This window comes from Ixodes scapularis, unplaced genomic scaffold (assembly GCF_016920785.2).
Source record: "Ixodes scapularis isolate PalLabHiFi unplaced genomic scaffold, ASM1692078v2 PGA_scaffold4__175_contigs__length_147842914, whole genome shotgun sequence".
Lineage (NCBI taxonomy): Eukaryota > Metazoa > Arthropoda > Arachnida > Ixodida > Ixodidae > Ixodes > Ixodes scapularis.
This window is the reverse complement of record NW_024609879.1, coordinates 144,675,131-144,693,178: the sequence shown is the minus strand read 5'-3', so window position 1 is coordinate 144,693,178 and position 18,048 is coordinate 144,675,131. Positions and strand designations below refer to the sequence as shown.

At 47.2% G+C, this 18,048-nt stretch overlaps 1 protein-coding gene across 1 annotated transcript; it reads left to right on the top strand.

Annotated features, from left to right (window-relative positions):
- Positions 1-10,566: 10,566 nt before the first annotated feature.
- LOC121837878 lies at positions 10,567-13,436 on the top strand. Its single transcript, XM_042293735.1, has 3 exons — positions 10,567-10,584; positions 12,900-13,049; positions 13,107-13,436. The coding sequence occupies exons 1-3, from the start codon at positions 10,567-10,569 to the stop codon at positions 13,434-13,436; spliced, it is 498 nt and encodes a 165-aa protein (XP_042149669.1).
- Positions 13,437-18,048: the final 4,612 nt, after the last annotated feature.

The window sequence follows — 18,048 nt, the reverse complement described above, 5'->3', positions numbered from 1 at the left end:
CATTGGTCGGTCATGAGTGACATCTTTCCGACGATTGACTTCAATGTCACACGCACCCTCTGTACCAGCTGCCCCCCCCCACTTCTCGCTCCGACAAAAATCATGTCCAAACCGAAAAACGGAACGATGCGTTTCCGCGTTCCGTTTTTCGGCTAAAGAGTGGACAGTTTCCACTTTTCTATGCTTGGTTTTGACACATTTTACTTCTTCGTCCTTGTTGCTTTCGCCGCTTTTATATGTTTTAAACTGTGAGCCACCCAGACACCTGGACCACTTTATTGAAGACTCCCCCCCCCCCCCCCCCCCGGTAAGGGAGCGAAAGACGAGTGTCCCTTAGGAAATTCAGGGAATAGGTGAAAGCTCACAGCGGATGCCATACTTTGTTTTGTTCGGTGCGAACAAGAATGTAATAGCCAAAATACTTAGTGAAAATTTCCAACGTAAACAGATAACTTTAAATTGGGTCCGCTACTACTTTCACACACTATTCGCAATTTGTTTTTGAGCTCGGCGAGTTTTCATGTTCACTTTAACTTCACGTGAGAAAACAAACGTCACAACAGTATGTTAGCTTATTTTTATTAACGTTTTAATTCGTTGTTTTATAAGTCATATTGCAGTGGCCCTATAGACGGCGCTCGCTATTAATCACTTCAAAACTCATATAAATTTACGAACATGTAACGGGTTTTGAGATAATGATTGGCTAGTTTTCCCTGTTATGTCACCCGATTCCGAAACGCGATGCTGAAAGGGCGCCGGAATTCCTTTTCGCAGCCATGCTTAGAATAGTGACGTTGCCCGCACATCGTCATCAGGGAGTATTCGTAGATAGTTTATGCCGTCTTGCAGCACTCTACGCAACCTGCTACGATACCCAGAACTCTGCATTCAAGGCCACCGACGCGCAGGCACAGTTGCGGCTTCCTCGTTGCGGAGGGCTTAGCAGAGAGGGAAACGCGGTCTTGGAAAACTCCCTATTATCTCTACACTGCCTCCTTGGTAGATGCGCCGACAGCTTTCTGTTAAGTTAATTACGAGGTACCCTTGCACCAAGCACGTCACTCCTCTAATCATGATTGTTTACAAGGTCTCGCAGTGCTTTTTTTCTGTATATATTTTCAAACTTAGACGACAAAAAAAAAAAAGCGAAACAGATTAATGTATATCTCAAAACATGTTACCTTCTATCCGAATCTCTAAATTGGCCTAGGATTTAGTAGTAATTTCAGTAAATACTGCCATTATAACATCACCCGTAAAACAATTACTCAAAAGATCTTTAACATAGTTTAGTTAATTAAACTACAAATTCTGAAGGAACCATTGAACGATTTCAAATTAACTTTTAATTACTCACTGCACGTCGTTCATGGGATCAAAAGATAACAAGCAGGCAACCTTAGGAAGGCTAAATCCTAATTTTTGCCATGACATTTTGCCAAGGAGTATTTTACACTCTCTCCCTCGAACGCTCGCGACCAAGCTCTGGTGCCTGGAGCGCGTCTTCGACTGGGGTATCTGGGGCGCTATGCGGCCCGTACATCAAAGTCGGTCCCGAAGTGGTAACAAATGAAGTTACAGAAGCTCGAGTGTCCTGTTGCTGCGTGTCGCGATCCTGGCGGTTGGCCGCAGAAATGCTAACGAGAAGCTGCGAGAAGCGCGCTGTCGTCACGGCGTCTGAACTTCTGGCTGCTGAAACTTCCGTGGACTGCCACACTGGAGAGCGACCTGCAGCAGAATAGGCGTCGGCCCCACACCACGGCTGGAGGGACGCTGACAGGATCACGACTGGCGACAGCGTGAAACTTCTATGACGTCATCAGGAGCAAATCGAGGGACCACTCTTTTGGACGCGGTAAACACACCAGCCGGAGACGCATTCCAGGCACCCCAAGGACGTTTAAACAGACAGGACCCGGCATGACTTCAGCCTGAGTGAAGCCGGAAGAGGCGTCCCAGACTGCCTCGCGCACCCGTTCCTAGGCCGTGCGGTTGCGCACCGGCGGTTCGTCTGCTTTCCAATCCGCTCCGGCGTGTGCTTCACGAGGCTAGCTTTCGATGCGGTCGGCGTCCGCCGTGGGCGTCCACGATGCAAATGCTTTGCAGCGTGAGTGTCTATACTTAGTTCCACATTATGTGCGAGCCAAGTCAGAACTGGAAGCGCGAGCCCGTTGTTCTGTGCGCTCCTGGCTTGCATGCGCGCTCGTGCGATCTGTGCACTGTCCAAAGCTGTATGCTCGTTCTTGAAGCTCCGGCTCCGCTCGGACCGCTCGGACCTACGATGAAACGTACTATAATAACAACACAGGAATCAAACGCAGGTGTCCCAAAACGCCAAATGCTGGTGCGGGAGGCAGTGGACAGTGAAATCTGCCCGCGTACGACTACGATAAGCAGCGCGACAAGGCGCGGAGCGTAGAGACCCCCTTCGTTCAGAAAGTACGTGATCAACCCAAAATCGATTCAGTTTGAGTTGCAACTTCTCTAAAATCTAGGCATTCTAAGCTTACGAAGCGAGCTGCGCGGGGCCACTATTTGGCTGGAGACGTGGCGTGGTGGAATCGAACAATAAAATATGAACACAAAACAAGCCGTTTTCGCTCTTCGTCACTCTTAATTAGATCTACATCGAATTCTATACAATGATGGTAGCACGAACGAAAGGTCGAGGTCTTCCGTATACATAAAGGTAAGACACGTTAGTTTTAGTTTATAAGGAACAACGACAAGCAGCTTCACGAATCCCACTAAAGAGCAAGTTATCCCCATCTAGAAGTATAATTCAAGCTCTGTTTGGAAGTATCAGGTGAGTAAATATATTTACATATCTAGTGAGATCAAACCCTGTCTTGTTTGATCTGGATGAGCATCGTATCGGACACGGGCTCGTGAAAATCGTACTTTGAAAGGTAGACCGCGATCGCATATGCTCTATATGAAAACTCGAAGAGGGGGATCGGTGGACTAGTGCGCTAACGCGTCGCAGCTAGGAGCATGCAGCGAAAGCTCACGATGCAGAGCACAGGGAATCCTGGGTTCAATTCCCACCCCTGCCCGTTTCGACCTTGATAGGGATCCTACCGGCACAAGTTCGTGTTTCACTACTGCGTGACGCACGTTAAAGACCCCAGGCTAGCGGTTGCATCTCTTGAAGGGCAGACAAACATCCCACAAACCAATTTAATTTTTTTTTTAAACCCAAAGAATTTGTTTTGCATTTCCCTATTGTAGAAGAAAATTAAAAATCAGAAGTGTGATTGTGAAGTCAACGTGGTTGCATCGAAGCAGACGCCCAGTGGACGTCATGTGACATATTTTGTCCGCGAAAAAAGTATATGCTCAGTGGTCAGAACTGCTCACGTGACACATGGGCGCACTGACTCAAGGGAAAAGAGCGCGAGATTCATTTCACTTCCTGCTTCCGTCGTCTGCTATAGACGTGCTCTAGCTGAGCTTAGCAATAGCCTTTACTGCAGCGCTTGCTGTGCCGAGCTGCTGTGTGACAGGTTGTTATTCACGTTCGTCGTCACAGGAAAAGATCTCGTACCACACATGAGTTATTTCGCTTTGCGTAACGAGATTTCATTGACGCTATAGATTCCACACTATACTTCGTCTCCAGCCCGGACTCGCGCGGTTTCCTTTCCCGTGCGATGTAAAACACCCACTGTTTGGTTATTTAGGCATCCCCTAACCACAGTACGTCGTGTGTTGTATTATCAAAATGGATATTTGTTTTAGCCTAAATCAAAATCTGCGATTTTACCCAGTTAGAGTATGTATTTTTACATTGCAACACGCGCATGTGACTATCTTGAACACGCAATAATTATTGCAAACTTATGAACATCGGGCCGCGTACTGTACCTTTTCGGTCCACTCTGCTGTCTTCTGGAAATAGGAAGGTTCGATTGCTACATTGTTTCCTTAAAAGACAAACCGAATAGTGTACAAACAATATAATCTTCCTAAAATTTCTTTATTGCCAAAAAACGAATTAAATGCATTAGGCATCATTACGCATAGCCCCTAATTTCGATAACTGCAAGGTGTGAATCATAAAAAAAAATACTGATATGCTACATGCAATTTTATTTACTGCTTTGCTTCAAACGCCTTTATTTTGAAACCTTATGTATGGGCGCTCTAGGCACACTGCTGTAAGGTCATATATTGGATCGTCTATATTTACCACCATCTGAAATTCAATCACAGCAGAATTAGGGAGATGTAAGCTATAAGCATACTGGGCCATAACTAAAAAAGGATAGTGCCATCTAGGTTAGCAAAGTTATACATTTATTCTTAGCAGTAAGGCAGCATACTATATCTGCGACACCAGAATATGTGAAAAACATTTGTCCTCAATCCTAAACAGAATGTTAAAAATGCATAAGACGTTGAACCGCTGCTCACGCAAAGATGATTTAATGACAACTAATAATGTTTTACAGCTTTCCAAGAAATCCCCAACTTCGAGCTGAATGGGTCAAGGCTTTAGGGAAAGAGGATGGCTGGGAACCACCAAAAGACGGCAGAGTGTGTTCTAAGCATTTTTACCCCAATTGCCTGGACCAAACCTCGAAAGGATGCGCTCGTCTACGTCAACATGCAGTTCCATCATTTTTTTTTTGCATCAGGTACATATTCAGCACAGAAAGAAACAAAGATGATAGTTAACATTGTTAATATATGATTCAAAAGATTACTTGGGAAACTTATATATTTCATGTTTTTATAAAAAAGAGTGTATGGTGACAACAAAGAAATTTCGTTGTCATATGGGAGCATTAATTGCAGTGGTTGATTGTTTTGGTGGCACATATGATGGACCATATATGAATAAGACGTTCACTAGTTCAATTTACCAAATGCTTACCATTCATTAGACAGTCAACAGCTTAATTTGCATTAATTTCTTTAGCAACCCTCTCATCTTCTGGCCGTGCAGTCCCCAGTTTAGTAAGGTTTCGAGGTGACTACTTTGGCTAGATCAACCTTCAAAGCATACTTTTCTCCTTAGATCAGGCTACACATAATGTGTATGTTTCTTGTAGGAGCAAACCGCAACAGAGGTCACCGCTGCCGAGGAGGGACCACAGGTAACTGCGTCGCATAGGCCAAGCAAACCTCAGCTGAAAGAAACCCTTACAGGAACCCGCCCAGCCACTGGCCGTGCATTCATTCTGCAGGCTCCAATGGAGCAAGGCTTCGAGGTGAGTACTTTAGCTAGATCAACCCTCAGTGCATACTTCTCTTTGTAGACCAGGCTACACTATAATATGTATCTGGATCTGGATCTTCGGTGACTCGGCCGAAGTGATAACAATTCTCCTTCTCTTATAATTGAAGGCGATCAATGGGTTTCCGAGTCCGAGTGGACCGTCGCAGCTGGAACGGCACACAGCTGTCTTCGGGCTCGCTTGAGGTCGTGGCGTCGCCGTACAACTCGTTCGCAGGGCTCTTGGCCGAGGCTGCAGGTACCGCGGCTCGGGCCAACTGGTCAGCAGGGCTCGTGGGAGAGGGTACAGGTACCGCTGAACCGCTGGCGGCTGCGGCTCGGGCCAACTGGTCAGCAGGGCTCCTGGGAGAGGGTGCAGGTACTGCTGAACCGCTGGCGGCGGGTGCCTCGCTGGTTTCCGCCTTGACCTCCCGTAACCGCAGTTGATCGAGATGACGGCGGACGTAGCCTCCGGGAGTAGATACCACAGTCATGCGAGCGCCGTGGTTGCTCTCCACCACCCCGGGCAACCATTTTTCACCTTGCCCGAAGTTCCGGTACCACACGGCAGCATGAGGGCGAATGGTTGGGACCTGTAAGTCAGGCGAGCACACACGTCTTGACGGCACAGCAGTGTCGACGCGCGAGCGTACTTGGAAACCGAGTAAGCGCTCGGCCGGTGATTTCCCGTCCGACAGTGGAGTGCGACGGTAAGACAGCAACACTTTCGCCAACTTCTCTTCCAAATCCCCGGTTGACAACTTGGCTAGGGACTCTTTTACCGTTCTGACCGCCCGCTCTGCCAATCCATTAGATTGTGGGTGATACGGGGCGGTTTTTAAATGCTCCACGTGATTTCGTTCCAGGAACTCGCCAAACTGCTGACTAGTAAACTGAGTCCCGTTGTCTGACACAATCGCACGTGGTAAGCCGAATCGGCTGAACATCTCTCTGAGCTCCCTTATGGTGGCTTCAGTGGTGGCCGAGCGCATTACGCATACTTCGATCCACTTAGTGTGTGAATCCACTACCACCAGCAGCATTTTGTTTTCAATTGGCCCAGCGAAATCAATGTGCAAGCGCGCCCAATTTTCTCCCGTTTCTGGCCAGTTAACAGGCGTGCTTGCTGGAGGCATAGGAGCAGCCTGTGTGCAGTTGTGACAAAGACGAGCCAGTCGTTCTACCTCACCGTTCAATCCGGGCCACCAAAACAACGTCCGGGCTACCCTTTTCATGGCCGTCGCCCCCTGGTGAGCCTCGTGGAGTAGATTGAGCATCTCTTTCTGGGCTGCCCCTGGAATGACGACTCGCTGTCCCCAGTAGAGCAGGTCCTGGACGACAGTCAACTCCTGCCTTCTGCAAAAGTAAGGATGCAGCTCATGCTGTTCTTTGGTTAGAATTTTCGGCCAGCCACGCATTACGAAGCTTTTTACTGTAGTCAGTGTTCTGTCCTCGGCACTGAGCTCTTTTAGCTGCCGTGCCGGCAGGAACGCTTCATCCATGCACTGTATCGCGAACACGTACTCTGGCAGCTCCTCCTCTCGGCTCTCCTCGGTCTGTGGAAGGGGCAATCGGCTGAGGGCGTCCGCGTTCGCGTTGCGTTTCCCGGGGCGAAATTCGATTTTGTACTGGAAGTCGCTGAGTAGAAGGGCCCACCTACTCCCCTGACGATGTATCTGCATCTGGACGTTGCTTTCCAGGGCCGCACGGTTCCTGCAAACCTGGTGGTGTTGGATTGCCTTGGACCCAGCCTTTGTGGCCGGGATGTAATCAACAAGTTGAACTTGCTTGGCGCAGAAGTGGCCTCTGTTTCCGCTCACCGAGACCACCAGGATTTGGAATCCCTGCTGAAGGACTTCCAGGACCTGTTCGAGCCCGGTCAAGGAGCCATCGAGGGGCCCCCCGTACATCTCTACCTGAAGGAAGGAGCTCGCCCGAAATTCATGAAGGCAAGACCCGTTCCTTACGCTCTGAGAGATAAGGTCTCTGAGGAGTTAGACCGTCTTGTTCAAACGGGAGTTTTGTCTCCAATAACGCATTCAGAATGGGCGGCGCCGATCGTTCCTGTGCGGAAAAGTGATGGATCCGTTAGAATTTGCGGAGATTTTAAGTTGACTGTGAATGCTGCCTGTGCTACTGAACAGTACCCTCTGCCCAGCATAGCAGACATTTTTGCGTCGATGCGTGGTGGGGCAGTGTACAGTACGTTAGATCTGCGAGACGCGTATAACCAGGTACCGTTAGACAAAGATTCCAAAAAACTGGCGGTGATTAATACACATCGCGGGCTCTTCCAGTACAACCGGTTGCCGTTCGGGGTTGCATCGGCTCCGGCCATTTTTCAGAGAAAAATGGAAACCATGCTGGCCGGCCTGCCAGGAGTGCAGGTGTACTTGGATGACGTGTTGGTGGCTGAGCAGCCGGGAACTGAAAATCTAAGGGCAGTGCTGCAACGATTTCAAGACATGGGTGTGCGGCTGCGGCAGTCGAAGTGTACGTTTAGGAAAAGTGAAATTTGCTACTTGGGCCACAGAGTGGACCAGGAAGGGCTTCACCCCATCGAGAAGAATCTGGACGCCATCCGACAGGCCCCAAGCCCTACGAACGTCAGCGAGCTCCGGGCCTTTATTGGATTGTTGACGTATTATCATCGGTTTTTGCCAAATATGTCTACCCTGCTGGCACCGCTTTACGAGCTCTTAGAAAAAAATAAAGTATGGCAATGGGGACCGAGACAACGAGACTCCGTGGAAAAGGCCAAGACAGTATTGCTAAAATCTCCCGTGTTGACCTTTTTTGATCCAAGTAAACCACTCCGTCTGGAATGCGATGCCTCGCCAACAGGAGTAGGAGCTGTACTGTCGCACCGATTGGGGTCTGTCGACCGACCGATCGCCTTCCGTTCCCGAAGCCTGACATCAGCAGAAAAAAATTATTCCCAAATAGAGAAAGAGGCACTCGCCTTGGTGTTCGCCGTGACCAAGTTCAGGGATTACTTGCTAGGTCGACAGTTCGTTCTCGTCACCGACCACCAACCCCTGGTGGGTCTGCTGAGAGAGGACCGGCCGATACCTCTGCTGGCATCGGGAAGAATTCAAAGGTGGGCCCTTCTACTCAGCGACTTCCAGTACAAAATCGAATTTCGCCCCGGGAAACGCAACGCGAACGCGGACGCCCTCAGCCGATTGCCCCTTCCACAGACCGAGGAGAGCCGAGAGGAGGAGCTGCCAGAGTACGTGTTCGCGATACAGTGCATGGATGAAGCGTTCCTGCCGGCACGGCAGCTAAAAGAGCTCAGTGCCGAGGACAGAACGCTGACTACAGTAAAAAGCTTCGTAATGCGTGGCTGGCCGAAAATTCTAACCAAAGAACAGCATGAGCTGCATCCTTACTTTTGCAGAAGGCAGGAGTTGACTGTCGTCCAGGACCTGCTCTACTGGGGACAGCGAGTCGTCATTCCAGGGGCAGCCCAGAAAGAGATGCTCAATCTACTCCACGAGGCTCACCAGGGGGCGACGGCCATGAAAAGGGTAGCCCGGACGTTGTTTTGGTGGCCCGGATTGGACGGTGAGGTAGAACGACTGGCTCGTCTTTGTCACAACTGCACACAGGCTGCTCCTATGCCTCCAGCAAGCACGCCTGTTAACTGGCCAGAAACGGGAGAAAATTGGGCGCGCTTGCACATTGATTTCGCTGGGCCAATTGAAAACAAAATGCTGCTGGTGGTAGTGGATTCACACACTAAGTGGATCGAAGTATGCGTAATGCGCTCGGCCACCACTGAAGCCACCATAAGGGAGCTCAGAGAGATGTTCAGCCGATTCGGCTTACCACGTGCGATTGTGTCAGACAACGGGACTCAGTTTACTAGTCAGCAGTTTGGCGAGTTCCTGGAACGAAATCACGTGGAGCATTTAAAAACCGCCCCGTATCACCCACAATCTAATGGATTGGCAGAGCGGGCGGTCAGAACGGTAAAAGAGTCCCTAGCCAAGTTGTCAACCGGGGATTTGGAAGAGAAGTTGGCGAAAGTGTTGCTGTCTTACCGTCGCACTCCACTGTCGGACGGGAAATCACCGGCCGAGCGCTTACTCGGTTTCCAAGTACGCTCGCGCGTCGACACTGCTGTGCCGTCAAGACGTGTGTGCTCGCCTGACTTACAGGTCCCAACCATTCGCCCTCATGCTGCCGTGTGGTACCGGAACTTCGGGCAAGGTGAAAAATGGTTGCCCGGGGTGGTGGAGAGCAACCACGGCGCTCGCATGACTGTGGTATCTACTCCCGGAGGCAACGTCCGCCGTCATCTCGATCAACTGCGGTTACGGGAGGTCAAGGCGGAAACCAGCGAGGCACCCGCCGCCAGCGGTTCAGCAGTACCTGCACCCTCTCCCAGGAGCCCTGCTGACCAGTTGGCCCGAGCCGCAGCCGCCAGCGGTTCAGCGGTACCTGTACCCTCTCCCACGAGCCCTGCTGACCAGTTGGCCCGAGCCGCGGTACCTGCAGCCTCGGCCAAGAGCCCTGCGAACGAGTTGTACGGCGACGCCACGACCTCAAGCGAGCCCGAAGACAGCTGTGTGCCGTTCCAGCTGCGACGGTCCACTCGGACTCGGAAACCCATTGATCGCCTTCAATTATAAGAGAAGGAGAATTGTTATCACTTCGGCCGAGTCACCGAAGCATGACTTACTGTTATCCGCCTTTTGTTTGTTTTATTAACTGCGTTGCCATTGGTCCGTGGAGCGCTATATATAGTTCCACGCGGGCCCGAAATAAACCGTTCATACCCTGGTAGCCGGCCTGTCTGTTTGGTCCTCGCGGTTCTGTCATACTGCGAGATGTCCAAGTGACAACACTTGGGAAACTTATATATTTCATGTTTTTATAAAAAAGAGTGTATGGTGACAACAAAGAAATTTCGTTGTCATATGGGAGCATTAATTGCAGTGGTTGATTGTTTTGGTGGCACATATGATGGACCATATATGAATAAGACGTTCACTAGTTCAATTTACCAAATGCTTACCATTCATTAGACAGTCAACAGCTTAATTTGCATTAATTTCTTTAGCAACCCTCTCATCTTCTGGCCGTGCAGTCCCCAGTTTAGTAAGGTTTCGAGGTGACTACTTTGGCTAGATCAACCTTCAAAGCATACTTTTCTCCTTAGATCAGGCTACACATAATGTGTATGTTTCTTGTAGGAGCAAACCGCAACAGAGGTCACCGCTGCCGAGGAGGGACCACAGGTAACTGCGTCGCATAGGCCAAGCAAACCTCAGCTGAAAGAAACCCTTACAGGAACCCGCCCAGCCACTGGCCGTGCATTCATTCTGCAGGCTCCAATGGAGCAAGGCTTCGAGGTGAGTACTTTAGCTAGATCAACCCTCAGTGCATACTTCTCTTTGTAGACCAGGCTACACTATAATATGTACGTTGGCTGTAGGTTGAGCCTAAGCTAAACATTTTCACAATACAAGTGACTTGCCCAGGGACAACAGGCTAATACTTACAAAGGGACATGACGAAGTAATGTACGACTTGTTCACAATCTAGATTGGAGGTTATTATTTTCCTGTCTAGCCTTGCATGCCGTTGCATACAGATATTTTCCTTGAGGAAATAAATTACTTAGAATTAAAATTATTTATTTCAAAAGATAAATGTATACCACACTTTTTGGCATTAGAAATTGAAACATTTATGTAGAAAGCAAATTTATGTACCGAGTAGACCTGAACACAATAATATAAGTATGTTGTTATTATTTAGATATCATGCATAGAAAATAATTTACAATAATCTTTTACTGTTTTTTTTTCACTTTCTAGATACCAGGGACAAGACGTGTCTCCGTGCCTCAACCCTCAACAAGGCACGAGATCCCAGTGGTAAGAAACTTGGGATGCTCAAAAATGTTTCAGAGGTGACCCAGCATTATAAAACAAATTACACCAAAATTTACTCAACAAAATTAACATTTTAACCAAAAATGAAATCTGTCTCTGATCTCTTCATTTCTTGTCATATCAACTTCAGATAGAAAGCTGAAATTTTTCACTGTTCAAGTTGTGAAACTAATATTTAGTATATCAACATGTTCCTTGACAAATATTAAAAATAAATATATAATTATTAACTTGGACAGCACGATACATATAGAGCCACGAGGAGTGCCTGCCTTGTCCCACTTGGCTTTGAGCAATACTGCCACCTGTATGTACCAATAAGTGTCAGTGCACCCAAAGACTAGAAACTAAATGATTGGCATAAGTGTTACAATTTTCTTATACATAGGAGAAGCTCACCGATGCTTCATTCGCCAGTGTTGGTTCTCATTCTGTCTGTTTTTTTTTTTTTGTATTTCTGTCACAAAATTAACTAATGTTTTAAACTTTAGCACTAGGGAAATAAGCTAAGAGAAATATTTGGCCCCGTTCAGTAGGCTTCTCAGCAAGTATTGTGCATTGCGGAGAAGCGACACGCATGGAGCGGACACCGCGATCGCGCGAATCGCGACGAGCCTTCACTGAGGCTTCACCACAGTGCAGTCTCCTGCTTTATGACGAAGCATACCTCCAGATTCAGAAAGAAGAAAAAATGGTGGGAACGTGGTGTGGTGAATGTTGATTATGCCTGATAGATGTTGGTTACCTGTTTTCCTACAAAATGAATTAGGCTACAATATCCTGACAATTAAGCTGTATGTGTGCACCAATATTGGACTCCTCTTTTAGTTTGCAACAAGGGGCTCTCCTTTGATTTCTAAGGTTGTGAATGGCTTGGGGTCACAGTGATTGTGATATCTGGAGTATGCTATGTTGCGATCGATGTCACATGTCTCAAGGACAGTTGTGGGTTTCTTTATAAACCCGGAAGGGGAAGTTGCAGCGTTTTGAGAATATTGTTTGTGTCGTCCCTTTTTGTCCCTTGATCTCGGGTTTCGCGATGTTGGAAGAAATTATATTTTGGTATAGCGAGAGGCCTATCAAATCTCACATGTACCTTCAACATTTATAGGACTATATAGAATGCCAGAGTCATGAAATAATTTAGATTAAACTTAGCTGAGCCTTGGTGGTGGAGAGACATATACTTCACAATAACCATAATCAAATAAACTCTGCATTTTCATTTAGAAATATATTTCTGTACCTACGTACATTAAATTAGAAAACAATTGTTTGTTGCCTCGGTTAAAATGTGCAGTTTAAGCACATTCATAAAAAGAATTGAGCAAAAAATTCAAACTATTAAAAAAATATTAACTCTCTTCTAAGCTCCTCATTTCAGTGGATTACTATTTGCACCTTAGTATTATAATACCTTTGATATATCATACCTAAAATTACTATACACACAAGTTCACGCTCTCCTCTCTGAAATATTAAAGTTCTGAAAAATTGGTACCAAATCATAGGTGTCCAAAGCTAAGAAGAGTGGTTGTTTGGGCTACTTTGTTGGTCATTTCATAAACCTTGTGCACTTCATAAAGCTCATAAAGCTTATAGTTTGCATAAAGGCTATGCACAAAAATCAATTGCCATGCAACTTAAAATACTGATTTTATTCTGAGTGCAACTGTAGCCCTTACTTCGCTGATTGACATGATATATGCAACATGTAGGTGAAAGTTGAAACTAAACACATTGACTGTTTCAAATGTTTCTTACTGTAGGTCACGCCTGCACAAACCAAGAAAGAAGCATTCCTAGAAGCCCGCATGCGGCACTTCACCGAGCAGCACATCAAACATTCTAAGGCGATCAAACGGCTACAACAATCCAAGTGTCGGCTAACCAAGAGGAATACTGAACTGAAGACTGTGGTGAGTGACCTGGTAAAGCAAAATATTTTGCTAAAAGAAGACGGTGCTGTCTTGCAGAGCTTTGGTGCTGCAAATCAGCAGCTGTTACAACGACAGCTTGTCAAGCACACAGGAGCACCTGTACCAACGCAGTACTCACCAGAACTACGAGCCTTTGCCTTGACCCTGCATTTTTACTCTCTACATGCGTACACCTACGTGCGCAAGGTTTTTGATACATGCCTACCCCATCCCAGGACTCTAACTAAGTGGTACCAGTCCACTGATGGCGAGCCTGGCTTCTCTGAAGAGGCCTTGAGGGCACTAAAGCTGAAGAGCAAAGCCAACAAAACCTCAGGCATTGCCACCATCTGCAGCCTCATGGTGTACGAAATGTCGATACGGTGACACTTGGAGTGGGATGGCCAAAAGTATGCGGGCTACATGGACGTGGGAAGCGGAGTTGACGATGACAGTTTGCCGCTAGCAAAAAATGCATCTGTCATCATGGCAGTGGCCATCAATGGCAGATGGAAGATTCCTCTTGGATACTTCCTCGGTGATGGCCTTGGAGGAGAACAGCGCGCCAGCCTTGTTGTCCAGGGCCTCACCCATGCCCATGAAACTGGAGCTCTTGTTGTGTCGCTAACATGTGATGGAGAACCCGCAAACTTCTCCACGCTTCGGGAGCTTGGATGTGACTTCAGTAATATGGCCAACCTGAGGACAACATTTCCACACCCGGTCACACAAGAACCTGTGGCAACATTCATGGACCCATGCCACATGCTTAAACTTGTCCGGAATGCACTTTGTGATAAGAAGGCTTTCATCGGCCCTGACGGTGAGGCCGTTGCATGGCATTTTATTGAGCAGCTCCATGTCCTGCAACAACACGAAGGGCTACACCTTGCAAACAAGCTCCGTTTGTTCCACGTTGACTGGAAACGACAACCAATGAAGGTGAGTCTGGCAGCTCAGGTCCTGAGCATGTCAGTCGCTGACGCCCTAAATGAGTGCCGCAGCCTCAGTGTCGCGGGATTCCTGGAGTCCCAGCCAACAGAGACATTTTTGCAGATCTTCAACAACCTCTTCGATGTCCTGAACTCTAGAAATGTGCACCAGAAGAACTGGAAAAAGCCTCTCTGTCCCCAAAACATCAGGCAAGTGGAGGACCTCTTCAGGCAGGCAGATGCCTACTTGTCATCCTTACGAGACTCTCATGGTGGGCCAACCCTGCTTCACACTAACCGCAAGACAGGATTTCTTGGCCTCAGGATATGCATGAAGAGCCTGTTGACTCTGTACAACTTTCTGGACATTGAGAAGCAGCTGCTGAAATATCTGCCAGCACACAAAGTAAGCCAGGACAATCTAGAGCTGTTTTTTGGCACAGTGAGGTCTTTTGGACGGCAGAATGGCAACCCCACTGCTCGACAGTTCAGTGCAGCGTTCAAGAGGCTCATCATTCAAAATGAAATCAAGGATGTAGAAACTGGAAACTGCCTACCATTGGATGAGGTTGGCATACTCAATGCAAGCAGTGGCACAGTCCCAGTCGCAGACATTCTCAACCACACAATTCCTCGTTGGAAGCTGATGCCACCTCAAGATGAGGCAAGTGAAGATGCCAGTAACGACTACTGCCTCAACCCTGGCTACATCACAGAATGCTGCGGCCGGATTGTGACCTACATAGCAGGTTTTCTTGTACGCAGCCTGCGCAGATCATTACTGTGTGAGATAAGCCTCAGCTCGTTGACAACAGAGCCCAATGCCAATTCAACTTACTCACGGGTACGCCGGAAGACCAGAGGAGGACTGCTTTATCCGTCGGAGGGTGTGATAAAGATTGCACGAAAATGTGAGCAGCAAGTCCGCACCGTCATCAACAGAGGAAAACTGTCGGGACAGAATGTTGCCCACAAAATGGTTGCCAATGTGCTTGAAGTTTTCATTGACAAAGGCCTGTTTGTCTCAATTCGTGACCACATATGCGATACTGGCCCGCTCGAGAATCATTACGTCCTTCTTGTGAGAAGTGTTGCAGAACGCTACATCAACCTGCGACTGCATCATGCTGGAAAACAAATGGCACAGGACACCCACCTGGAAAGGGTGCGCCAGATGTATAGGAAACTTACACAATTTAAGGGCCAGTAGTTTCTACTGGTCCATGACAAAGACTGGCCAGATGGAGCAATACCTTAATAACAAGAATGAAAGCACTAGACCATTGCCACTGTGCCATCAAATATAAAAAGGCCTAAATTCTCACTCCCGGTTTATGATGTTAAAGATTTAGTGTTCTCGAACTGCTAAGGATCCTTAAGTGCATCCGCACTGGACCTGACATGAAGGCCAATGTTTCTACGCTGCCACCACATTATTTATAAAAAGCACCCTCGATGCAATCATTTTTTTCTGAAGTGGATGGATATAACTGTTCTGTTTTTGTTTATTCTGTCCGTAACAAGTTGTGAAGGAATTCTGTGCATATTCCTGTTGTGCACCTGACATGACCGCCAATGTTTCTGACCTGCCACCACATTATTTATGACAAGTACCCTGGATGCAATCATTTTATTCCTGGTGAAGTGGATGGATACAACTGTTATGGAACTGTTAAGGATACTTGTGTGAATCGTGTTGTGTGTGTGTATTTCTGTTGTGTACCTAATACGACAAGCACTTCGGATGCAATGGTTTTTTACAAAGATAAAAGATTTAACATTCATTACATTAGAAGGTACTTTTTTCCGTAAACATGAATTTAGAGGTCAAGTTATTATTTTGAAAATTAACTTCAGGGAAGACGGCACTCAGAATTTTGCAAAGTATTTTTCTATATTCTACTTATACAAGGTAATACAAGGTCTACTTATACAAGAAGACGTCCATGGCGGTTGTGTTTCTAAATTTGTGAGTGCCGAGATACTGGTTTTTTGGTGTGTGTCGAAAAACCAACGAGTGTGTCACTGCCAACCAGGGATGGAAACGCAAAATAACAAATCTCCGAGCGTCGGATGTGAAAACCCCTCCGGAATCAACGGCGTCTCGAGAGTGCAACGGCCCTCGACGCATTCGGCACCAACCCCAGCAGCCATCCCCGACGATAACAACAGTGCCAACCCAACAGGCGATGACCATCAACCAACTGAACCACCAACCGACCCGAACGGCGATGATGATGAGGAATCCTTCGACAGAGAAGTGGCATTTGCGGCGATCGTGAGGCGAGCCGACAGGGAAACGACAACACCAGAAGGATGGTTGGCCCTGGTGATCGAGCGCAGTAAAGGACCACATGGACGGATGCCCAATGGTAGGTGGCCAAAAATAACAATCGAGTATAATCGGAAGTATAACCAGAATGTAACGTCGACAACGATGAAAAACAGGTATACCCGGTATAAAAATCGACAACTGCCTACTCAATCGGGCAATGGTTAGGTGACCGAAGAAAGAGACCGGCCGCTGCCAGCGACCATAACAAATAGCCAACTGTACACCAATGTGAAGAATCTGCTGGCCAATAACATCGAGCTGGCCCTTAATCACCAAACTGACCGAAGAAGAACAAGAAAGGTATACAGTCAGGAAGTCAACTATCAGGTCATGGAGATGCTCAATCTGGTGATCGAGCGAGAGGAGCTGGAAAAGAAGGCAAATACTCTAGCAGAGCTGAATGACTTGATCTTTGCTTGCCAGCTGACATATGAGGAGGTTACAAAGAACCCAAAGAAAGAGGTGAACTGGAAGGAGTCTATAAAAAAAAAGATAGGGAAGTTTAGTCAACCGCTGCAAATTGTCATCAGTCACAAACAGAACGAGGCTCCGTCGAGAGCACTAAAGCGAATCTGCAAAGCCAATCAGTAACACTCGAACAACGAGGACCAGTTGAAGAAGCTTGAGGACCAGATTGAAGAGAAAAGGGCGGTCTTGGGGGGGGGGGGGGGGGGGGGGATGGGAGAAAAAACTGATGATTGCGTCTAACCGGACCGAGTATTGGAGAGCGAATAAGCTGTTCGAGTTCAATCGGTCCACCTTCTACCGGAGACATGACAAAGACCAGAAAGATATTGACGAGAACATTGATGTTGATGAGGTGATTACTTTCTGGAGAGGAATCTGGGCGACCGATGACGAAGAAGGGGAGTTCCAGGAAATGATTGACCTACTGGACCCAGTGGAGCTTCAGACCGAAACTGAGGATTAGAAAGTCAAGAAGGATCGTTAAAACCTAACAAAACCTAGGTTTTAACGATTCATTTTTGGTAAGAAATTCTGACGATATTTTAGATTTTTTAAAAGATAACTCCAACAAAGGATTTTCAGCCTGTTCATTGGACATTAAAGATTTATACTACTCTTTGCCGCACGACAAGTTACTAACATCCGTGGAACAGTGTATCGATGGCTTTGATACAGTGGCCTTCCAGAATCAAATCGGCATGACGGAAGAGAGTTTCATTGAAATGCTCTCGTTTTATCTTAAATCGACGTTTGTGGAATGGAATGACGGGGTCTATATACAAAAACAAGGGGTATGCATTGGCGCATGTTTGGCACCCATCCTCAGCACCATATTTTTAGCCCATCAGGGCAAAGTTCTTTTTGAGCAATTGAATGAAGGCAACGATATTAATGAAATCAAAGTTTTTAGATTTGTGGATGATTTGTTTTATTCTGTTCAACCGTGGGCCTGCAGAATTCTAGTCGAGAGTGGATGACGGCTTTACTGTTTTTAAAAACGTCTTACACCCCCTACTACTAACCCAGGAACTACCGGTAGATGGTGTGTTGCAGTTCCTTGATATCAGACTAAACTTTTCTGAAAGACATGTGTGTTGGATGTACCACCCTAGAGCCCAGAAACCCCTATTGCCGTACAATTCAGTTCATTCGAAACTGGTAAAAAGGAGTATTGCCAATATGTGCGTATTGAATGCCCTCAAAAAATCATGCCACCATGTGATGTCAGAAGTCCTGGGCACGCAGTATAGGCGGCTGTTGTCAG